The sequence below is a fragment of the Moschus berezovskii genome, chromosome 3, assembly GCF_049115385.1.
Source record: "Moschus berezovskii isolate FMDL1 chromosome 3, NW_MosBer_1.0, whole genome shotgun sequence".
NCBI classification, from domain to species: domain Eukaryota; kingdom Metazoa; phylum Chordata; class Mammalia; order Artiodactyla; family Moschidae; genus Moschus; species Moschus berezovskii.
Genome location: NC_142462.1, coordinates 119,670,732 through 119,696,281, shown reverse-complemented (window position 1 = coordinate 119,696,281; position 25,550 = coordinate 119,670,732). Strand labels below are relative to the sequence as shown.

Below are 25,550 nucleotides of genomic sequence, written 5' to 3'. Positions count from 1 at the left end.
GGATGGCATCACTGACTCAATGGACATGAATTTGAGTAAACTCTGTGAGTTGGTGATGGACAGGGAGGCCTGGTGTGCTGCGATTCATGGGGTGGCAAAGAGTTGGACACGACTGAGCGACTGAACTGAACTGAATACCAGAGAAACACGTAGACCACGGAAGCACATGGTTTCGACTTCCATTCTCTTTAGAACACTTGAGAAAGAACCGTCGAGGAGGAAACAGAATGTTTCATCATCTTAACTGTGCAGCCTTACAGGGCTTATCTCATGTTCTAAGCATCATTTGAAAGCAAAATATAAGCAAACAAACAAAAAACCTCCAATCAATAATCCTCTAATATTCATATGTGCCAGAAAATGGCTAGGGAAAAATCCACAAAACGCATACTTACACATTGTTCACACATATGCTCTGGCACTCACCTTTTAACACAAAACAGTTCACCCTGGAGGCAGAACAGTCTACCTGGCTGCAGATGTCTGGTGACACCGAAATAGCAGATAAATTTCAGACAAGGACCCTCTAACTGAGATACATAGCACCACCCACCAATTTTAAAGTGGAAAAACAGGTACAAAGGAAGTAAATTCCAGAAGTTACTGAGGAACAAAACAAAGCAAAATAAAAACATACAACTTGAATTCCCTGCATTAGTAAGAAAATAAAAATAGCTAAGAAAAAGCAAAATAAAAATTGACCTTGGAATAAAAACCAGAATAAAGCCTTCTACAACTTGTGTTTGCATTTTAATGTTAAAGAGGCAAGAACAATAAAAGTAGACTGTCTTGAATGTCATGGTTTATTGTCAGCAATATTCATGTCAAACATATATCTTGGTTTTAAAGAAAGGAAATGAGTAAACAATGCAGATGTGGACTGCTCATTTGCAGAGTATACAAAGGGCAATGCACCAGTGGAGGCTGGACTGATTTGAATTGTTATTAGTCACAGTATTTTCAGAATTTGTATTGCAAGACGTGAATATAAAAGAGCAGGTGATTCCCACGTTTTCATTCTTCCCAATGAAAAACGGGTGGAAAAAGTCATTAATTTGCTCAAGGTAAAAGGCAAGGGCCTATTCATTTTGATAAGCATGACCTAACCAGGTTGCTAATAGAGCCATTACTAGATTAAATCCACCCAACTGTCTTGGAAATAACTTGGCCTCTTCTCTTATTGAATGAAATAAGGGGGAGGAGGCAAACAGGCAAAAAGCATGGAACTTTCTCTAATAATAGAAGAGGAGATATTGAAAATTAATGAAGAGTCACTCATCCGTTGCAGAAGGAAGGTAATTATAGGATTTGAAATGTATTTTTCACATGTGTGGCTGTTTGTGCCGTAATCACGTTGAATGAATTGGTGCTCTTGTGCGGTGCCCCTCAATGGGCAGTGACCTTCATATGATCGGTTGATGTGAATTTCCCAGACAGTAACTTGAAGGCATGCCCTGCTCATTTCTGACCTTTCTTTCTTCGCAGAGTAAAAGGGACACAGAATGTATTCCTCTCGGGCGAGACACAAGATGAAAGTGATGGAACATGCTTTGTCACCCAAAGGCACATGTTACCACGTGGATGCAGCAGCTAAAGCCGAAAGCCTCATCTGTGAAAGAAATATCCTGAAATAGGAGTGGCAGGCTTTACCAACTCAACAGCATTACCTTGATGGTAACTGTTAACCATTTTAAAAGCACTGGGAGAAACCAACGGGACCACTTCTCAATTGACCTGCATGAACACTCTACAAAACTGATATATATATATATATATATATTTAGAAATGATGATAATAGTTATATGGCCACTTATTCTCTATTACTGTCTGGACCCAGTTGGCTACAACAGGGACTAAATAACTTACGAAATAATTTTTTTGAAACTGAAAAATGTTAGCAAATACCCACTCTTGATTTAACAAATCATCTCAACAGAGAAGCAATAAGCCTATGAAGTTTAAAGTGAATAGAAATCTATGCAATAAATATAATTCAATATATTTGTTCATTCATTCAGAAAATATTCTTTGAGAGTTGAACACAATACTGTGTTAAAGTGCTTTGGAATGATGCCAAGAATTTTAAAACAAATACTTCTGATCAGGTATAAATCATTCACATAAATTCTCCACCTTCTTGGCAGAGATGTGGAAAATATTAAGGTCTCACTTTGAATAAAATAATCAAAGAGCAAAGGGATAATTAAACATTTAATCTCTAAGCATACCACTGGCATCTATTTCGGAATGGTTTAGAAAGAAAAACATTCAACTTGTAGAAACTTTATTCCATAAATGTTTCCTCCCAGATGTCCTGGATACTTTCAAAAGTTATTTAGTGGGAAATACTTCTGTGCGCAAAGGACGAAGTAGTCCAGACCATGAGATTCTGTAAGTGGCTCATGACGTTTTAGACCGGGGAATTGTGATTGATCTTGGCTACAAGGTGAGAGTGTTCAGAGATGGCAAGGTCCCAGAGATCATCTCATCCAAGTTTCTCATTACAGGAGTGACATAATTAGGGAATTTAAATGAAGGGAAGAAGTAGCTCAAGGTCTCTCCAAGGGTAAAAGAGAAACCTACTTCTTCTAATTCCATAGCAACACATCCACAAAGAAATAGTTAATCTGTCCATCTTCTCAAAATACTATTTAAGTATATTTCTTTATTTCAGATGTCAAGATTTCCCACCCCACATGCCCTAAACTTTAAAAGGCAAGTACCAAATGGCATGGTTTTCAATATTGTGTGGAAAGGAAAATTAGAATGCATAATATAAATTTCAGTGTAGACAATTGGGTATTAATATTGTGATATAAAGAGAGTGTTAGAAAAGTAATATCCCAAAGTCATTTTGAAGACGGCAGCTTATGATTTTCTCAGTGGGAAGTGTGCGCTATGGACATGGCAAAAGACCACCTTCCTTTAGACAATTAACATTTCTTCATTTCAAACGCCAGCGATCTAAGAACTCCCTTTCTCTGAGAATAGCATGGAAACATATACATACCACATGTCAAAGAGACAGCAAGTGAGAATTTGCTGTGTGACACAGGGAGCTCTCAACACCTTGCTCTGTGACAACCTAGAGGGGTGGAATGGGGAAGGAGACAGGAGACAGGGGACATATGTATACCTGTGGCTGATTCTTGTTGATGTGTAGCAGAGGCCAGTACAATATTGTAGAGCAATTATCCTCCAATAATTGTATTTTGTTCTATACTTCTCAGTATTATACAATTATAATCTTTGATAATTAAAAAGAAAATCTGCTAAACCCAAAACCATCATCCATCATATTCTTATCATACAGCCTTGAAAAGCAGTATTTTTGGAAACAGTAAGTAGTGAACTCCTGGGACACAATTGCAATTTCAAGCATATTAAACAAACCCTGTTGAAAACCACTGATGTACAGAATGCTTGGCTAAATTTTATAAGAGCTTCTTTCAGAGTGAGACTGTGTTCTGCTGGCTCTAAAGATATTTCACGATGAAGAGTCTCTCTCTAGTTCCCCTAGAGAGTATCACCATACCCAGTATTTGCCTGGCTGATTTAACTGTGAAAAGTGAAAGTGAAAATGTTAGTTGCTCAGTCTTATTGGACTCTTTGCGACCCCATGGACTATAGCCTGCCAGGCTCCTCTGTCCATGGAATTCCCCAGGCAAGAATACTGAGGTGGGTTGCCATTTCCTCCTCCCGGGGATCTTCCTGACGCAGGGATCGAACTCAGGTCTCCTGCATTGCAGGCAGATTCTTTACTGCCTGAGCCACCAGGGAACCCCATAACTGTAGAAAGTCTGTGTATATATGTGTGTGTTATAGCTTGGATTCACATCACACACCTTGGGAAACAGTACTCTATGAGAAATGCTAAAAAACTCAGCATATATTTCTATAGGGAACACAAAAGAAGGTATTAAAATTTCATCATTATAAAATTTGATGCTGAGCAGAAACATAGTAATGTTTGCAAATTAAAAAGGCATGTCTAAACAAATTTATGAATCATTCCCCAGTAAACATGCTTCCAGCATTCAGTAATTTTTCAAATACATATCAGTGATACAAATGTATCCTCTATTGCACATTTAATTTTGCAAAACTCCTAGTGAAGTAAAAAATATTTGAGAATTAAATTTAAAAAATAAATTAAAATTTACTATGTTAGATGGCAACCCTCATTCAATTGAAAAGGCGAATATAAAGACACACTGATACGAAGAAGACATTTCAAATATATTTTAAAAACTAGTCAGAATTTTGAAAGATGAGGGGAAAATGATATTTTTATTCTCCCTAAAGTCCAGAACAATTATTTTTGGCTTTTCTGTGTATCTCAAAATAAATAAATATATATATTAGATTGGATTCTATAAGATTTAATTCAAATGATATACAAATAATAGCAACAGTAACATTTGAAAATCACAGATGTCAGTTCATTTTTATTGAAAGGATTTGAGGTCAAAAAAGTAGGTGGACATTTAAGCAGTCTAAAATTTGTGTAAAAAATCATGAAAAAAATTTAAATGTTATTTTATTAATATTTCAATTATTGCAATATCATTTTTATTTTATGTGATGATAGAAGAAAAACACACACATTGGGAAATACAGATAAGCTAGCAATCACTTTTGAAGGAGGCATTGTTTTTTAATGAGAAACATATTTCACTCAATTTGTATTATAAAAGTATTAATATATGTGGTGCCACTTGGGGAGTTGAGGGTAATTGATCAGAAAGAGAGTAATATTTAGATGCAGTACACTTTGTGTAGATTATTTAATCTTCACAATGGCTCTGCAAAATTATATAATTGATTCCACTTCAGAATATAAACAGGGGTACCATACTTGTAGAATTTCCCTGGTAAAATTATTAATAGCACTGCTATGGTCAAAAGTTTCTGGTTTGGATGATAAATTATATAACCATAATCATAGACATCAGGAAACTGAGATGCAGAAAGTCAAAATAATTGACTAATACCATCCTCACCCTTGGTTGATTCTGTATTGGATTCTAGTTATGCATGGATACAGTCACTCTTTTTCCACTACTTGGCATCACAAGAGAGCTGGCAAAATCAGCAGGGCTTTGCAGGAGAGTAATTTGAAAATGAAGAAGTATAACCTGTCCAATAGGAATATCAAATATCCTGAGAAGCTACATAAGAAAAACAGTTCTCTGGACTTTTTATTATTTTTTTCCTTCTTGCTCCCAAGTATCTGCTCTTAAAGTGCAACCTCTCCCAGTAATACTTGGACCAGAGAATTCATGCGGCTGCTGCTAAAGCACAATCAATCATCAGTGAGTGGATTAAGAGAAATATTGCATAAGTGGTAGAGGCGAGAGAACAAAAAAGAAGGGAGTTAGTGGAGTGGAAGCTGAAAATATGGCCAGGAGCCTGGCAAGTGGAAACTTCAGTCTACCTCATACTAAGCCTGGATGCTGTAGTCTAAGGGAAGAGCCTTCTCCTAAAGACTGAGTACACTACCTGATCCGGGGGATACTGATGGCCAGGCCTGGGCAATGGAGAACCGAGGAATGGATCAGAGGTTGGAGACAGCAGCAAAGCAGCAGCAGAAGGCATTAATGGCATCAAGTCCGCATGGAATCAGTGTAGCCTACTGTTCGGGCTTTAATTCGTTGTGACAGCTCCTTTTACTACTTAAAGCAGAAAGGGGAGAGAGAATCCAAAGAGGCAAAGGAGGGCTTTCACAAACTTAATGCAGGGACATGAGAACGGACAGTGCAACAGAGGAGAGAAAGCTTCCCTTTCCAAGAGTAGCAGGGATGAAACTCGGAAGAGCAGACAAGGTATGGTATGACGACTAGCTGAGCCACCCGGGTGCTGCAAGAGCAGTGCAACATGTGTAAGTGTGAGCGTGTGGACCGGAGAGCAGGTTGGCATTCTGCTAATTACCCTCTTGGCCAACAGGAAGCAGAAAAATGGCGAAAGCGGTGATAGGACCAAGGTAAGGCATCAAAGTATGGTAGGAATGCTTTAACTTCAGTGGTATATTTGAAGGAGAGGGAAGAGATGGTCTGCACTTCTTCTTAGGATACAAGTGTGAGCCATTAAGAGACCTGATCCAGTGGTCTTTCCATATGACTCTTATAGACATATTCCTCCCCAAAATGCTCACCACTTTTATGGCCTACAAATGCAATCTGTTCTCCCTGCTGGAGGACATGAAGGATGTACGTGTTCTAAGTTGCTTCAGTCGTGTCCGATTCTTTGCAACCCTATGGACTGCAGACCACCAGGCTCCTCTGTCCATGAGATTCTCCAGGCAAAAATACTAGAGTGGGTTGCCATGCTCTCCTCCAGGGGATCTTCCAACTCAGGGATCAAACCCGCATCTCTTATGTGCCCTACATTGGCAGCTGGATTCTTTACCGCTAACGCCACTTGGGAAGCCCTGTCACCACTACAAGTCTCTGCCCTTGGTTTTAAGAGAGAAGGTGACAGTTTCCTAATACAGAAGGGACTATCTAAGAAGCAAACCTAAAAATCTTTTTTTGTTTTTTTTTTCTCTAAAAAGAAAATGTCTGAGGAGCAGCAAGCAGTTCAGTATCTACTAAGAAAAAGTAAGAGGCAAGGGGGTGAAACTCTTGAGAGCCCCTTGGACTGCAAGGAGATCCAACCAATCCATCCTAAAGGAGATCAGTCCTGGGTGTTCATTGGCGGTACTGATGTTGAAGCTGAAACTCAAACTGATACTTTGGCCACCTGATGCGAAGAGCTGACTCATTTGAAAAGACCCTGATGCTGGGAAAGATTGAGGGCCGGAGGAGAAGGGGACGACAGAGGATGAGATGGTTGGATGGCATCACCGACTCAATGGACATGGGTTTGGGTAAACTCAGGGAGTTGGTAATGGACAGGGAGGCCTGGCGTGCCGTGGTTTATGGAGTCGCAAAGAGTCGGCCACAACTGAGTGACTGAACTGAACTGAAAGGGGTGAAACAGACTTATTGCAAAATTTCCATCTCTTTTCACATTCTACCTTTGGGTTAATTCCAACGCAACACTGATAACATTTTATGGTTTTTAATCAGGAGTTCTTTGGTAACTAGATTTATTACAATCAGCCCACGCCAGAGGAGGTGACTATTAGAATTAGAAAGGTGAGTTTCCCAGGCACGAGCAGAAGTGAGGCACACAGGCAGCAGAGGAGGAATGTGACCAGGGACTTTCCCATCCTGTACCTAGCCCCATGTGTTCTGACCTTTCATCTCTTCTCCAGCATCTGCGTCACTCCTCTCTGTCTTATTTATACGTGGCCTGCCATTCTTTGGGGGCTTCCTGCTGGCTCTGCAGCAAAGACTCCACCTGCAATGCAGGAGATGTGGGTTCGATCCCTGGGTCAGAAAATTTCCCTGGAGTAGGAAACAGCAGCCCACTCCAGTATTCATGCCTAGAAATTCCCATGGACAGAGGAGCCTGGCAGGCTGCAGTCCCTGGGATTGCAAAGAGTCAGGCAGGGCTGAGTGACTAAACCATCACCACCATCATGCTTTACCCAGTAGTTCTCTTGGTTCCTGAATTCATGTTGCACAAATGAAACAGAGATTCTGATGGCATCAGTTGAGATCGTGGATTTTCTCTCATCACCTGTGGCTACGTGGTAGAATGACTGTCCCTTAGGGGAAGTAGACAGTAAAAGGCATGCGGAGAAAAAAGTTTGGGAGAAGAAATAGTTGGCATCTCTAATGTATTTTTTCTAACAAAGTAATTGTGAAGATCAAGGGACATTTAGAATCTATATGAAGGCATTTTATAATCTGGTCACCTCATGCGACGAGTTGACTCACTGGAAAAGACTGATGCTGGGAGGAATTGGAGGCGGGAGGAGAAGGGGACGACAGAGAATGAGATGGCTGGATGGCATCACTGACTCTGTGGACATGAGTTTGTGTGAACTCCGGGAGTTGTGATGGACAGGGAGGCCTGGCGTGCTGTGATTCATGGGGTCGCGGAGAGTCGGACACAACTGAGCAACTGAACTGAACTGAACTGAACTGAAAAGTACTATACAATAAGGTGATGGCTATCTTACACAAAATTCTCAAAGGTTTAATATCTGTGCTATGTTTTAAAAAGAGTAATCCATCTATTTGCTATTGAGTCAGAATGACACAAGCCTAGGAAAGTACCAATAAACTAAGATAAATCCAGAACACAGACCATAAGAGGTAGATATTGTTCCAAAACAAACAAAAACTCTTAAAGTAATAGGCTTCAAAAGACATGATAGAATTACAAGTGGATTTTTTCATTTAAACATCTCGTTCCCCTCCCCAGTTTTTTCGTTTCTGTCCCTGACACCAAGCTTGCAGCAGATGGATTTGTATCACAGGAACCCAAAAGCTAAACCCCATTCTGTAAACATGTGTCAATCTGTCATCTGAATGTATATGTGCTTTCATACTCTGCTTTTCTATGTATTCATAAATCTAGCTCTCTAAAATGTATTTGAAGAATATCATTTAAATAAACGATAAATCTTGAAGCAATGTTTATCAACATAATGCTTAACTGAATTTGTTATCTTCTGTTTTTGTATAATTAGTAAATTACACTCTTTTATCCTTTTCTGTTAGTATAAGATCTCCCTGCTTCAAATGGTTATGTGGTGTATAAATCAGATGATTCTTGCCAATAGTCAAGTAGGAAAATATATCTTTAGCATTTCTTGCCTCCCTGACATATTCTTTAATTTTTCCTCCCTGTGGAATGCTATGCTGCATTTAATTTTAAGATACATAACTTTGTGCTGCACAAAAAACAAAACAATTCTCAATCAATGCTGGTCATTAGCCACTTATATCTTAAACTGAATTTCAGTCAACGTGACTCCTCTTCCAAGGGTGTTTGCATATAAAATTTATGATGGAATAAAAAACTTTGTTTTGAAATGGAAGAACCATATGTGGATATTTTTGTTTTCTTTTAGAGGAAGTAATCCTCCTCTCTGGTACTTGCTACCTTGATCCACGGTGAGGTTATTAACCAGGGTCAAGCTAGCCCTGCACATGGGTGTCTTTTATGTACATGCACAGGAACGGCGGCATGATGAGTGGAGGTATGGCCAGTGTGTGACGGTCTCAAACAGGTAGACAACGTGCGGTGAGCTAGGGGAGGGCACTATGGGCAACTGGGCACGTACACCTCTGAGAAGCAAAAGAGGTCTCTGGGAGGTAAGATACAAGTAAATAAACTTCCTCGCATAACCAATGTTGATAAGATGGGCCATAAGTAAGTGCAAGACTATAGCACAGATAAGGCTTTTCCCCTATGAACTACAGCATCACATTTTCACCCCAACACATGATAATCCACTGTATCAAAAATCAGAGAGAATCTGCCAGTCAGACAACTAAGAAGCCATAAACATTGTAGATAATATTTTGCTTTTGAAACAGCTTTCTTATAGGAAATGCATTGTATTTATGCTTCTATTTATAATATGTGTATATTGGGCTTCCCTGGTGGCTCAGACAGTAAAGAAACTGCCCAGGTTCTATCCCTGGGTCAGGAAGATCCCCTGCAGAAAGGAATGGCTACCTATTCCAGTATTCTTGCCTGGAGAAGCCCATGAACAGAGGAGCCTGGTGGACCACAGTCCATGGGGTTACAAAGAGTCAGGCATGACTGAGAGACTAACTACTGTAGATACAGATGCATACATACTATAAACTATAAAGAAACCTGATAAAAAGAAGATGAAGACATTACTCAAATCCCATCTTCCAGGCTAAAAAAGAAAGTTAACATTTTCGAAGTTTAATTTTAGATACCTCACTTTACATATATGAGTAGATAAACACCTCTGAATAATTCAGAGTGGCATCCTGTACTATTTTAAAGCAAAAATGTTTTAATGTAACTTTACTTGAATGACAGCAACAATAAAAATATTGATGCTTCTTCATACAGTGAGTTAATCCTTAAAAAAACAAAAACAAAATTAATCTGCACTTAAAAGTTATAGCATCCAGTGGCCTCCTGCTCTGAAAGGTTGGGGAGAAAAAGCATATATCTAATCCCATAGTTTGGTATTTAATATTTTAGATTCCACATCTGTAACATTTATACTCTTTCTACAACTGTAATTCCTAGTTGTCTTGTTGTTCAGTTGCTAAGTTGAGACTGACTCTTTGCGACCCCAGAGACTGCAGCACACCAGGCTTCCCTGTCCTTTACTATCCCCTGGAGTTTGCTCAGATTCATACCCATTGAGTTGGTGATGCTCTCTCACCATCTCATCCTCTGCTGCCCCCTCTCCTTTTGGCTTCAGTCTTTCTCAGCATCAGGTCTTTTACAGTGAGTTGACTCTGCATCAGCTGGCCAAAGGATTGGAGCTTCCACCTAAGCATCAGCCCTTCCAATGAACATTCAGAGTTGATTTCCTTTAGGATTGACTGGTTTGATCTCTGCTGTCCAAGGGACTCTCAAGAGTTTTCTCCAGCACCAATCTAGTCATGATCTTATATTTAAATGATTCATTGCTCAGTGCCCATCATTGGACCGTGGTTTCTTTATTCTTGTTTTTCACTCATCTCACTGTTGGTTGGGTTGTTTCATTTGTATGCCCAAAGAAGTCACACTCTTGACATAACTTGACTTGCTCAAATTCACTAGGTATAACATTTCATTGGTATTCTTTTCCCACAGAACTTTCTAAAAAAATATTTTGAGATTCTGCTTCCTTTCATTGAAGTTACTTTTGATCTTTCAACATCATGATACTTCTTTTAGGGAATATCACATCCTCTTGACATCAGGAGGTACATGTATTATTTCTTTTCCATTTTATATGTTGTCCCACGTTTATTAGTACTGAACTGGTCTGCATCATAATTATGAATTTGGGTATGGCAAGTTTTCTGTTTCTTGGTTTTTCTGTCTGTACTTTTTTTTGGTTTGGTTTAGTTTTAGTTAATTTAATGGAAAAGGAATACATTAAATTTTTCATTATTTGACATATTGAAGGAAAATTTTTGAAAACTTGTTCAGTAGCTCAGTTGTGTCTGACTCTTTGCGACCCCATGGACTGTAGCCTGCCAGGCTCCTCTGTCCATGGAATTCTCCAGGCAAGAATACTGGAGTGGGTTGTCAATTCCTGCTCCAGGGGATCTTCCTGACCCAGAGATGGAACCCACATCTCCTGCACTGGCAGGCGAGTTCTTTATCACTGGCGCCACCTGGGAAGCCCTAATCACATAATAAAAAGAATAACTACACAGATACAGAGAACTCATTGACGGTTCCCAGAGGCAGGGTGTTGAGAGTTAAGAGAAATGAGAGAAGGGAGTCAAAAGGTGTGAATTTCCAGTTATCAAATAAGTCTTGAGGATATGCAACATACAGACATCGTTAACAATAATGTCCTACATATGTGAAAGCTGCTAAGAAACTAGATCTTAAAGTCCTCACTGCAAGAAAAATGTTTGTAACTGTATATAGTGATGGATGTTAACTAGACTTACTGTGGTGATCATTTTGCAATACATACAAATCTGCATACATGAAATCATTATGCTGTACATTTGAGGCTAATATAATGTTATGTCAATTATACCACAATTTAAAAAAACAGCACATTGAAAATCAAATAACTGATGAATACTACTTTTAAATCAAAGTTGTATATATATATATTTGAAATTCATATTCCTCTATCTTTGCCTATGTATCTCTTTCACCAATCTTTTTCTGCTTATGATATCTTTATGCTTCCACAAATTTCTGTATATATATATTATTCTTTTTCCTTATGTATATTTTCCTCCGTTTTGTTCTTTCTGATTCTCTATGATATTTTTTTCCCTTTTCTGATATGTTTTCTTTCATCCCATCTTTTTTCCTCCCCCTTTGGGTTTTCTCCAGTTTTCTTTTTTCAACCTTTGTTTGTGTTTTTTCTCTCCCTGTTTTCCTTCCTTTCCTTCCTTCTTTAATTTTTCACATTTTTTTCCTGATTTGTTATGATTTAAGCTTAGCATCTCCTGTTTTACTGAATAAAAATTATGGCCTCTGTCAGTTAATACATATTTATCTAAGAAAATACTGTATCTTTCCAAGTTGTCATTCATTGATATTTATACCAGAATTTCTTTGAAGCTAAAGAGTTTTAGGTTTCTGTTCTTAATTTTCTTCTTTCACCCTCTATTAGCGGCTGTTCACTTTGAAATCATCATTTACTAATTATATTTAAAATCTAAAAGTAAAATTTGAGCTGCACATATACAAACTTTTTCACATGCCTTTAATAACAAAGCTAAATTCTGGGCACTAGGGGAGAAACTGCAAATAGTCATAATTTTTCATCCTGCATTTTCAATAGAAACTAAGCGTGTACATTAATAAAAGGAGAAAAAGCAGTTAATACAAAGTATTCTTCCTCACGCATGGTACACATATTTGGAACCTATTCTTTTAACATCTTTCTAAATGATTTTCTGGTTAACCAGCATTTCCTTAACTCAGAATTTTTATGTCATTTTGAACTCACTATCATATAAACTCCAAAATTCTTCCTCTTTATTTTACCGTCTCCTATTTGCAGCTCTTTTTTTTTGTTTTTTCTATATCACTTCACAATAGATGCTGCTGTTTAGTAGCTCAGTTATGTCTGACTCTTTGTGACCCCATGGACTTAAGTCCACTGTCCATGGGATTTCCTAGGCAAGAATACTGGAGTGGTTTATCATTTCCTTCTCCAGAGAATCTTTCCAACTAAAGGATCAAACCCACATTTCCTGCATTGGCGGGCAGATTCTTGACCATTAAAGCCACCTGGGAAGCCCTCCATAGTGGCTACAAAAAATTCTTCCTCTTTAATATATCATCTGTTATTTCCAGTCCAATTTTATCTATATCATTCCAAAATAGTGGCTACAAAACAGGCTTACAGGAAGTGTCTATGACTGTTAACAGAAGTGGGAAGAATGATTTTGGTTGCCAGCCACTAGCTGTCGTACAATAAAATATACTTTAAAAATGCTGCATAAATATAATATGTTCTTACGTAACACATTTGTTGGCAAATGAAACGAAAGTTGCCTTACCCCCTCGCTTGTTGATCTTGGCATAGCCAGGTGAATAGCTCCCAGACATAGAGGATGAGCTGCTGAAAGCTGCATGGTGTAGTCCAGACACAAGTGGCTCATCACATTTTTCTGAAAAGAAAAGAAAGCCAGATTTAATAAAGACTGAATAATCCCTGGCATACTTTTTGTTAAAAATCACTAATGAATACAATGAAAATTTTAAGATACATGATGCATCTAGCAAACAATTATATTTTATACAACTTAACACTGATTTTTCTAATGAACCCTAGCACAGTTTCAACAGCCTTCTGATTTTCAAGTTATAACTATGATAAAGTGCATTATTCCAAAAGACCTCAATGCAGGCCTGCTATCTCAGAATCATGACTAAAGTTGTGGCTGGTTATTTAACAAGATTTGGGATTTGGAGTCTCCTCAAAATCTTCAGTTATTTATTCACTCTAAGGATTCAAGGTTTCAAATATGAGCTTGGAGGAGGGAAGATCAGGAGGAATGATATTCAAACTAAAAAATTAGGAATAGGTACCAGTAAGAAAGAACATAAGATAACCACCAACACGAAAGCACTGCTGTCTAAAATATTAGTCAGTTCTCATTATACTTGACCAATCAACTGCACTGGAGTTCTAATTTTCACTTGGCTTCTGCACTGACATGAACTATTTCTCCACCTTCTTCTTTACAACTTCTGACTCTCCCATTCCACTTTGATGGGTGGCTCTCACCTTCCTGGTGTCTACATACATTAAAGTGCCCAGGACTCAACTCTTGGAGCTCTTCTCTGCATCCTCTTGGTGTCCGGGAGACTGCATCAAGTGCTATGTCTTGTCATACTGGAATATCCCAAATCCTACCACCTCCCTTCGCCTGACCCCCTGGTCCAGGCAGCCATCAGCTGTCCCTGCCGTGACTGCATAGCCTTCCTTCCTCTTCTTTTGCTACAGTCCTTCTGTACATAGCAGCCAAAAGGGCAGTTTAAAAAATACGCAGGTGGGTAAGGTAGTTCCTGCACTCAAAATATCCTCTGCCTCCTGCTCGCAAGTCACTTGGAATGAAGTCCAAGGTCCCGCAATGGCCCACGGCAGCCTCTGCACCGATCACATCCTCCAGCATCCTTGTCCATTACTGTCCAGCCACCCTTTCCTTCTGACTGCACCTGCAGACTTGCTCCTGCCATGACATTTGCTGTCACTCTTTCGATGACCTCCAGGCTCATCCCTCACCTCTCCCAGGCTCTATTTAATGTTATCTCTCACAGTGCAGACAAGTTTTCCCAGTCTACCCAGCTACAAGAGTACCCACTGCCCTCATTCTCTGTATCACGCCTTGCTCTATTTTCCTTCATAGCATTTACAGCCATCTGATATGTTGTGTTTTCAGGCATTCAATTGTTTGATTGCTTTTCTCTCCCATGAGATTAGAAGCTCCATGGAAATAAAGGTTTTGAGAGTTTGCTTAATGCTTCCTTTCCAATGATCTGAATAGCACCTGGCACTTGGCACACAGTCTAACGACATTTGTAGAAGGAAGGAAGGAAGCAAGGGAGGGAGGGAGGAAGATAGAGAGGAAGAGAGAAAGGCAGGATGGAAGGAAGGGAGGAAGGAAAAACAAGGACAACGAAACCTGACAGACTCAAGAGTCTCAAAGCACGATGCAGCATTACAACATGACATAGCACCTAAGTTTGAGAGAGATGGTCCTAAATCCCCAACAAGTGTTTACATGGGCTCAGTATTCTGTTTAATATGACACAGAACTACACTGTATATTCTAAATGACTTCTCAGATATTCATATACAGGGGAAAAAAAACTAGCAATAGAAGGAATGAACTAATTTTCTTGAAAAGTCATTCAAGTGTAGTGAAGTTCCCAGTGATTCTGGGGAAATGAATTATTTTCATTATCTCACCACTCGAGTGTGTACAAAACTGAAGTTAAGAGGAACACATTCGCCCTTGTAAAACACAGTTAGAGTTCTTCCTTTTCTCAGTTATGCTGTGAGTGCCTCTGAGCAATGTGGCATGTGTGTGTGGATATATTCCCCAGAAAGTTAAATGTAAATGACTGTAAAGAGGAACATAACATTTATTTTAAAAGTATCAATTTACAAAGTGAGAATCCGTATTAATTGTTTAAAAATTTACTATTATTTTAGCTGCTGTTGATCACACATACAAAATCCTGATTTTCTAACTTCTGTCTCAGTCTAACTTTGTACAACTTTTTGATGTAAGCTCTGTATTGAAGTTTAACGAGCAACTATTATTTCAGAATTTTCCATTATATTAAAAATGTGCTAATGTTTACTCATATTTATTTTATTCATTCAAATAAAACAAAAATTTATGATATATAGACACTATTCTATACAAAATACACAACCAATAATCAACAAGGACCTACTTTACAGCACAGAGAACTACACTCAATCTTTTGTAAAAACCTATAAGGGAAAAGAATCTGAAAAAGATTCTAAAACACTTTACTGTAACCTGAAATCAACTACACTTCAATAAAAAATAAACTACATTTTAAAAAATTTAAAGAAGAATCTATGTCGTGTCAGACACAGGAAATGCTGCAGTATAACTGTGTTCCTGTCCTCATGTAATTTATGTTTCAGTAGAAATTAAAAACTTACTAAAACCAAAACAAACAGGTAAAAACGTGAATTCATAGGATGGGATGGTGATAAAAACTACAAAGACACCCTAAATATGAAAGAGGGGCTAGGAGTCTGTGGGTAGGGTGGAGGTTGAGAGAGTTGCAGGTTTTGGGTGCCCAGCCAAGAAAAGTCTCTTTGATTGGGTGACATCTGCGTAGTAACCTAAGGAAAAGAGGACATATGCTGTGACAGAGCTCAACAGGACCATGCCAGGAGAAACTTTCTGTCTAAACCTGCTCAGTAGGACTAACCTGATAATCCCGGGAGAAGGAAATGGCCAGCCATAACAGTATTCTTGCCTGGGAAATCTCATGGGCAGAGGACCCTGGCTATTGTCCATGGGGTGCAAAGAGTTGCAACTAAATAACAATACCTGATAATAAGGAATAATACATTTTTCAAAATTCAGTATTCAATGAATATATAGCTCCATGTTACACACGGTAAATAATTAAAATGAAGTTGATAATTAAGTGATCCATTTAACTTACTTAAATTTAGAACTTAAATATAGCAGTTTATACAATCTGAGGATAGTTTATGCATATTAGTTGTTTTCTTTAAATTTGATTGCCATAACAAATTAATCTTTATACCAAATTAAAATTTTTTCACGAATTTTAAAGACTCATATAAATCAGATAAACAAAATTCGAGTAAAACTGGGATCAAGAAAGATAACAGCATATAAAAGATTATTTATTTTTAAAAAATTCTATAGAATTATTATCATAATTTAAGGATCAGATATCTCACAATAATCTAAGTTGAGACAAAATCTATAACTGCATAATTAAATAAGAAAAATGTCACATGATTATATGTTCTCCTGAAAGAAAGTAGTCACAAATATTTATTATGATCTTATTCCCTGCTTTGCACTGTTCTAATCACTTTGGGCAATAAAATATCTATGTATCTATTGCCCATTCTCTCATGAGTGGTAACAATATATGGACCCACATAAAGTAATTAAACATTAAAAAAGAAAATAATACCAGTCTATAATTCAATGCTGACTAGAACATAATCAAATCCTGAAAGTAACAAGTAAATTAAAGATACAGGACTGTGGTTTAGGTGACCTTGTCACTCCTGGCTCTCTCCTAAGTTGTGTGACCTGGAGTATGTCAGTTAACCCCCTTTCTACAGATGAAAGTGTGAAAGCGTTAGTCACTCAGTCGTGTCCAACTCTTTGCAACTACATGGACTGTAGCCTGCCAGGTTCCTGTCTCCATGGGATTCTCCAGGCAAGAATACTGGAGTGGGCTGCCATTCCTTTCTCCAGAGGATCTTCCCAACCCAGGGATCAAACCTGAGTCTCCCGCATTGCAGGCAGATTCTTCACCATCTGAGCCACCCCGACTCACACACAACATGAAGAAATTAGCCAAATTTCTCTCAAACTCTAATGCTCTGGAGCACTATCAAGGACAAGAGTCCACAACTCTGTCCCCCAGACCAGAGCTGGCCCACTGCTCGCTTTCGTTAAGTAAAGCTGTGCTGGACCACACCCCCACTCACTCACTGATTACATTCACATCTCAGCAGAATGTCACGGAAAGAGACCATACCGCCTCTGAAGCTAAAGGATTTACTATCTGACCTTTTACAGAGCAAGTTTTCCAACCTCTGGTTCAGTATAATAAATATTCCATGTATCCACAAAGAAGAATGATTAACGGTCACTATGGTAACAGGTAACATACAAATGATAAAAAGACCTGAAGAATTGAGAGGATATAGATGAAGAGGGTTACGAACACTACAGAGAGAGGAAAAGTTTTAAGGCTACGATGAGGGTGAAATTGCCCTGTGATGGCGGTGGCGACACTCCACATGTGCCCATATTGCCAGACTGACTATTAGGATGAATGATCCATTTTTATCTCCAACTGTAATAACAGTTATTACACCTTCCATCTTCCAAAGAGTCTGATTGCTTGTTGTTCTAGAGCATGTGTCTCAATACTCTGCAGACATTAAACATTAGAAAATCAAACAGATCCCTGGAGAAAGTTAGGAATTTTATAGCAGTGGTAATAGTAGTAGAGAGACAGGGAGAATGCTAACATTTGAAATAATTTAGTATTGTATTTTCCCATACTGGGATGTTTTCCAAAACTACGGCCACGTAGTTATGGCAAATATTTGGTCTCCAGTGTATTTCCCTTCCAGGGAATCCTGGATGAAAACTAGAAGAGCAGATGGGCCTTGAGTTTTATTTTCACACAATTTCAGTCAATCAGGAAGACAGACTAACTGTAAGAATTCCGTATTAATTCAAGCTGGAACAGAGGAAGTGATTGGCAAAGCGAGATGAAGCGGCTGTGGCCCTTCACCTCCAAGAGCGTGGCTGAGAGAGATCTTTCTTGGCAGGGGGGATGGACAGCAGTTTGCGAGGTCAGAGGACTTCAGAACATATGTCTTTGACATCAGAGTAGCATTCAAATGTTATCTCTGATTAAGAAATAATGTTTTAAAACATTCACATCTTTTATAATCATAGCACTTAGAATATATGTTTTATATCACGCATTTGGAAATACAAGTAAATATCCAGAAAATAAGAATGATGAAGAACTCCAGAACCAAACAGTGCTACCAGGATGGAAATTCTATTCTGCTTTTGTTTTTTAATTTTTATTGGAGTTGCTTTACAGTGTTGATTAGATTCTACTGTACAGCATAGTGAATCAGTTACACGTATATCCCTTTTTGAATTTCCTTCCTGTTCAGGTCACCACAGAGCATCGAGTAGTGTTTCCTGTACTGTACGATAGGTTCTCATTAGCTATCTATTTAATATATCATATCAGTATCATATATCATATCAATACATCATATCTATCCCTACCTCTCAATCCATCCATCCCAGGCCCTCTTCCCTCTTTGGTATCATATTTTAAATTCTAGCAACATTTGATTCACACTCAGAAAAAAGAAAAAGAAAGCACTGTAAAAGGCATATTCTCAAGGGAATACACCATAAAATGTTCTCTTTACTTCCTGTGCATTCAACTCCTGACTTTTGAATCTAGAACTACATGAACACCAGCCTCAGGTTTTATGACTCCATTGTCAGGGCAAAGTTAAGAGACCAGAATAAAGTGAGGTTGCTCAGTCATGTCCGACTCTTTGCAATCCCATCGACTGTAGTCTACCAGGCTTCTCTGTCCATGGGACTTTCCTTGCAAAAGTACTGGAGTGGGTTGCCATTTCCTTCTCCAGGGGATCTTCCTGACCCAGGGATCGAACCCATGTCTCCTGCATTGCAGGCAGACACTTTACCCTCTGAGCCACCAGGGAAGCCCTAAGAAGCCAGACCTCCCCCTAAAGTCTTCTATTTCCAATCAGCAGCCTCCTGCCTGGCTCCTTATGGCCAAAACTATCTCGAATTGCAAGCTACATGGCCATGCTCATTCCCTTCTCTGGGTCCCCTAAGAGCATCTTAGTTCCTCCCAGAGATGGCCTGTCTTTCCCGTAGCGATGCTCATTTCAAGGCCTAGGGGTCCATCTTGGTGGGCACTCCAGGACTGCATGATGCCTCCCACTCCTGACTTTCCTTCTGCTCTGCCTGCTCCCCAAGGTGTCCAGCTTCAGGCAGTTGGTGTCCTTCTCAGCTGAGTCTACAACTGCCTGAGTCTCCAGCTACTGTTGACGATGTTATCCTCTGCGCCATTTCCCTGACTTCCTGGACTACATGCTTTGGCTACATTGCTTCACAGACAGTGGAAAATTCTTTGGACAAATAAGGCGCTATTTCCTATCTAGCCTAGTGGCTAGTGGATAGCCTAGGATTTGAATGAAAAAGAGACTGAAGCCATGACTTAGGTGTGTTTCCTGAGGAATCACTGAGATTAATATAGTCCTGTAAATGCTTCACAAATTATAAGGAATGTCGGTTTCCACACTCAGACAAAACAAAGACTAGTATGGGATCTAGCACTGCTTTAAAGACTGTATTCCCAAGACGATGTTTCCGTGTGTGTGTGTGTGTGTGTGTGTGTGTGTGTGTTTTAAATCTTCTCAATAAAGAGGAGAGAAGAAGAAAGGGAAGAAGGGAGGGAGGAGAGAAAAAATGAGAGAAAGAAAACAAGAAAGAAAAAGAAAGGAAGAAAGGCACAGCACTAGCAATAACTTCACCATCTTTCTCTACAGCTATGGCAGGCCCGCTGCCTTTATTCCCTATAAACGTGGGCCACTGGTTCCAGAAGTTCTTTGTTTTGATGCACTTAGAAACATGGTGCTTTGCTGTCTTTCCTCAGCACATGTTCCATGAATAGGCTCTGTATTTTTCACCTCAGAACTTCGTTAACTTTAGCATTCTATTAAAAACCCAAACAAACTGAGCTCATTCCATATGCCATCTGTGGAAATTCCATACCCCACTTACTTTTCTCTATGGAAAAGGTATAATTCTACCTGGGAGCCAAATGTGTATGAATTGAATAATTTGCATATACATTTTTATGTTTAAATATTGTATTACCCCTTGACTGTATGGCGAGTACCGGAAATTGAAACATGACATGCTCTTCCAGTCTATTTTGTAACTTATTTTTTTCAAGTTCGGTTATTTTAACTCAACCTGATCTAATAAATAATTTCTAGGATAGTTGTGATTTGCAGAGATTAGTATTAGACTGAGGTTTTCCCAATATTAGCACATGGAAGAAAGCATGCCTTTTACAATTTAAAAAAAAAATGGTATTTTATTCCTACTGCTGCTGCTGCTAAGTCACTTCAGTCGTGTCCGACTCTGTGCAACGCCATAGACGGCAGCTCACTTTCATTTTATTCCTAGGGGTATGAATTTGGATGACTAAGTTCCATCTTACCAGAGTGTCTTCAGATTTTTTTTTCATTATTTCAAATGTCCATTTCTAATTTTGGATAAGTTTTTCAATGATTTCCTACATCATAGCAATAGAAAGTAAATGGTTTAAAAAATCAGTATTATAGGAAAATTCTGGAAATGTTTGCTCTTCCTTAGGGCAAAATACTGATGACTGACTCCAACTCAACTCTAATTTTATATATCTTCATTTTCATCATAATTTCCGCCCATTTTTTTGTGATTCATACATTGCTTTGTGTACTTCTTGCTCAAACTACCCTGACCTACTCTTTGTCAATGGAAATAATTTTTTTTTTGCCTGATCTTATAAAAATCCATACAATACAGAGAAAGAAAGGATTTTCACAATCCACAGAAGTAATCACTGTTACTAGTTTTCACACACACACACACACACACACACACTACATTTGATACAACACATGTTTAAATGGGTGAGGACATTAACAATCTGGTCTTTAGCATATACTGACCTATCAAAGAAGTGTCCGTACAAATATTGCCTTTCGTTTTAAAATAAAAATAAATATTGCTTTGTATTTCATTTTATGTAGGGATCTTTTATTATCTACGTCTGGATCTTCATAGCAGGGTTAAACTCCTTTGCACAGAAAATGCAAGAATGTTAGTTCATTGGTAAAAGACATCATATATTTAAATTGAGAATTAACTGTACTTTCATACAACGTATGGAGAATTAATCTAGTTTTCTTTACTTAAGACATCTCACAAAAGACATGAAGCCAGCAGTCATGAAGAAAAGTACAATTAGTTTGCCATTAAATGCTAAGTTAGAAAAAGGTGAAGATAATAAATTTGGAACTAAAACAACTGTGTGGACATAATTTACCTGACATATAATGAAAATCAATAAGGGAAAAAAGGAAACCTATCTCTCCCCTTTATCTTCTCACTGAATCTTTCCTCTTTACAACTCCAAGGAAGGGACCCTATTTTCCTTTTTGTTCATTTCCACTCAATGGGAAACAACCAAATGTGCTACTGTATGCATTACAGTAGCCTTGAATTCAATGAGGCGTGCCCCTTTTCCATCTCAGTGGCATAAATAGTAGAAGCCATTAAGTCAAAATCAGCAAATAAATAGTAATATTAATCATTTTTGAGTACTTATGGGGCAGGCAATGCAGCAAATATTCTGAGAGAATTTTCTCAGTGAGTTACTTGATTTAGTAAGACTTTGACATTGATATCATTACCATCATACAGAAGAGGAAGCTTGAGACATCACAGTTAAAGAATAATAGTGAAAGTGAAGTGAAAGTCGCTCAGTTGTGTCCAACTCTTTGCAACCCCATGGACTGTACAGTCCATGGAATTCTCCAGGCCAGAATACTGGAGTGGGTTGCCATTCCCTCCTCCAGAGGATCTTCCCAACCCAGGGATCGAACCCAGGTCTCTTGCATTGCAGGTGGATTCTTTACTGCTGAGTCACCAGGGAAGCCCAGATTTTTCTTAGCACTTCCCATTTTGATCCCAGGAATTTACCTGAAGTGATGCCCCCTCTATCATGCAGCAATTTTAAGGTCTTCTGTCCACAACAGACCTGTATCTTTCAACTAAAAGGAAGATACACCCGCAGTTTTAAATAGGTGTTCTCAGAGAAAATCATACAGGATCAGCATTTCAGCTCATATGCCTACACCCAATAAATATAATGTTCAGCACAGTACATCAAATGTATTCCATTTATTCATGTAATAAATATTTATTGGGCACTTATTTCCTGCTTCAACCTTTATCCCTTCAAAATCGATTTTCTTTGCACTTGTCTGATGGATCTTTTAAAAAGCAGATCAGATTATTCCTGGCCCTTGTTCCTGAGGGCTTCCCCTTGCATTGAGTATGGAACCCTAACTCCAGCAAAGCCTGTGATGACTTGGCTCTGAATGATCTCTGGAGTTATCTTATTTCACTCTTCTCCTCTGAGTCGCTAAGCTCCAGTTTCACTTTCCTTTCTCTTTTTCAGACACACCAACCACATTCCTGCTAAAGTGCCTCTTTCTCTCCCTGCCTCCTGGCTGGAATTCTCTTCATCAGCTCTAAAGAAGGTGGACTCCTTTCCAGACTGCCCCCAACTCAAGTACCAGCCCACTCTTTCTCTGGCCAGTGTCTAAATTCACCAACTCAACTTTCAGCTTCATATCTTCCAGACATTACTTGGTATTTGATGGCACTGTTTTATTTTGTTCATAGCACCAATGATAATCTAAAATATTCTCTTTTTACAATAATCATATAAAATCAGTAAATTCTTAGAAAAATATAACATCAAATTTGACTCAAAAAAGAAATCAAACACCTCAGTAATGCCATAGCCATTAAAGAAACTGAATCAGCAGCTTAAAATCTCACAAAGAAAACCTCAAGCCCTATATAGTTCACAGGCAAATTCAACCAAACTCCCAAGTGACTCAGTGGTAAAGAATCCGCCTGCCAATATAGGTGACACAGGAGACAAGGGTTCAAACCTTGGGGAGGGAAGATCCCCTGGACTAGGAAATGGCAGCCCACTCCAATATTCTTGCCTGGGAAATCCCTTGGACAGAGGACCCTGGGGGGCTACAGTCCATGGGGTCACAAAGAGTTGGACACAACTGAATGACTAAGCACACACAAATAAGTTTTATCAAACTTCCTTTTAAAAAATTACTTTTGTTAGGTAGGCTGTTTTTTTGTATTATATTGGAGTATAGTTGTTTAACAATGTTAGTTTAAAAAAAACGAAAATAAAATAATCCTGGTTGTTTATCTTTTAAAAATGTTTATTACTTTTCCGAATTGCCTGGGATCAGGGCATGTGCCTGTGCTGTTGAGCCTGTATTCCCAGGGCCTAAGAATCTGGCATGCAGCATGAATGCCATACAAGGTTGTTGCATCAGTGTATTACTGACGATGATAAGTAATAAATCCATCTAAATGTGAGCAGGGCAAAATAGTTCCTAGGTTTTGTCAACTGAGATGTATTTACTTTATCTAATGGACATTTTTGCATTTTCCCATTTTTAAAAATTGCTTGTGCAAAAAGAGTTGGCTTTATCCCATGATGTTACATGTAGAGCTTCCTCACTATATCCCATGTAAATAAGATCATCCCTCTGATCTTTATCAACTTAAAATGATTTGTCGTTTGGACCTTTGTATTATACTGAGGGTTTTTCTACATCATCAGTACATGCCTTTAGAATTTTTAAAATATCTTGGCTCCAGCAGTGAATTTTCTAAGAGTTGAAGCTACTGACTTTTCTGAGAGTACTCTTTCAAAACCCCTTTTGTTTGCTTTGTTTGCAAAAGAAAATAAGAATTTGGTATTTCTAAAGTAACACTTTCCTCCTATATCATTGAAAACACACTGTGATAAGTATTTGCTTATATTTTGATCTCCCTGCTATATGGTGATCTGTTCTGAAGGAAGAGGAGTTTTTTACATTCTCAGTATATGGAAAATATAATGTATAGTAGGGATCTTCACATTCTTTGAAAAATATTGAACACAATCAGCATAGTAGCATCTGTTAATGAACAGATTCAAAGTTATCATCTTAAAAAACTCAGATCAAATTTTTTCCTTTTTTTTTTCAGGTTAATAGCTACGTTCACAAAACATTTAAAAAAATATAGCTAGAGAATCAGCCATGTTTGCACGAATCATAGTTGTAAATCAAATAGGAAATTGTCTGCTCTGCACATACCAAGGGTGAATTACTCAAGAATTGCAGTTCAAATTTTGCTGGACATTTAACAGCTGCAGCACATTTCTGACAGATGGTTTAACAGATTAATCAGTTTCAAATTATCTATGAAACTGTTATATACTAGGAAAAAAAAAAACAGATTTGTGAGAATGAAAAAGAAGTTTTTTCTCCTCTAAGTCAATCTTTTAATTTCAGAGAAATAAATTCTGTCACACCAAACAATAAAAATCAGCATTCACCTTTTGTACAATATAGAAAAAGTTTTGAAAATGTTATTTATGTTACGTCATGCTAAAAAGGAAATGGTATTCAAAAGTAGCATCAACTAAGGATTTAATCTCTAAAATAAGCCCTTAACTTATGTTCTATAGTCTCATGAAGAGGCAAAGCTATCCCAAAATTTTAATAAAACAGTAATATGAAGAGTGCCAAGGTCAATTGTAGTACATTAAATAAACCTTAGGCCACTTCTAGCTGTCATGGGTAATCTTCCTATGGACAAGACTCTTCTAGATTGCAATTTGTTAGTCCACTGGTAAACGACTAGATTTCTGACTTGATCTAGTTTCATTTACTGGTTATTCACTGATAAAAAGCAATGTATTTATTGACAATCAAGTCTATATCCTCGACTATTTAACCCACTTCCACTTGTAATCAATTAACTAAAGGGCTTTATTTAAAACTCCTCCAGTGTTCCTGACTCAAGTTACATCAGATTTGATCATGAACTTGATTGGTCCAAAGTGGACAGAGGAGCACCAGACAGTCAATAAAGCAAAGCTGCCAGAGAAGGTTTAATTAATCAACATGTATTTATGCTATGGAAAGGTAAAGGAGAATGGGCCATGAAACAGTGTTTGTAATATAATCCCAATTTTATACACACATTTATATGCAGAGTACATTATGTGAATGGCGGGCTGGATGAATCACAAACTGGAATCAAGATTGCCAGAAGAAACATCAATAAGCTAAAATATGCAGATTATAACACTCTAATGGAAGAAAGCAAAGAGGAACTAAAGAGCCTCTTGATGAGGGTGGAAGAGGAGAGGGAAAGAGCTGGCTTAAAACTCAACATTCAAAAAACTAAGATCATGGCATCTGGTCCCATCATTTCATGGAAAATAGATGGGAAACAATGGAAACAGTGGTAAATTTTATTTTCTTAGACTCCAAAATCACTGCAGATGGTGACTGTAACCATGAAATTAAAAG

General features: G+C 38.2%; 1 protein-coding gene across 1 annotated transcript in view; it reads right to left on the bottom strand.

The window, feature by feature from the left end:
* The window catches only part of CNTNAP2 (contactin associated protein 2), a 1,655,962-nt gene extending 1,641,760 nt beyond the window's left edge, over positions 1-14,202 (bottom strand). The window contains exons 1-2 of the mRNA XM_055420199.2: positions 14,076-14,202; positions 13,084-13,194 (exon numbers count right to left, since the gene is read on the bottom strand). Of these exons, the coding sequence (XP_055276174.2) occupies positions 13,084-13,194; positions 14,076-14,202 (238 nt within the window). The remainder of the gene's footprint in view (positions 1-13,083; positions 13,195-14,075) is intronic.
* Positions 14,203-25,550: the final 11,348 nt, after the last annotated feature.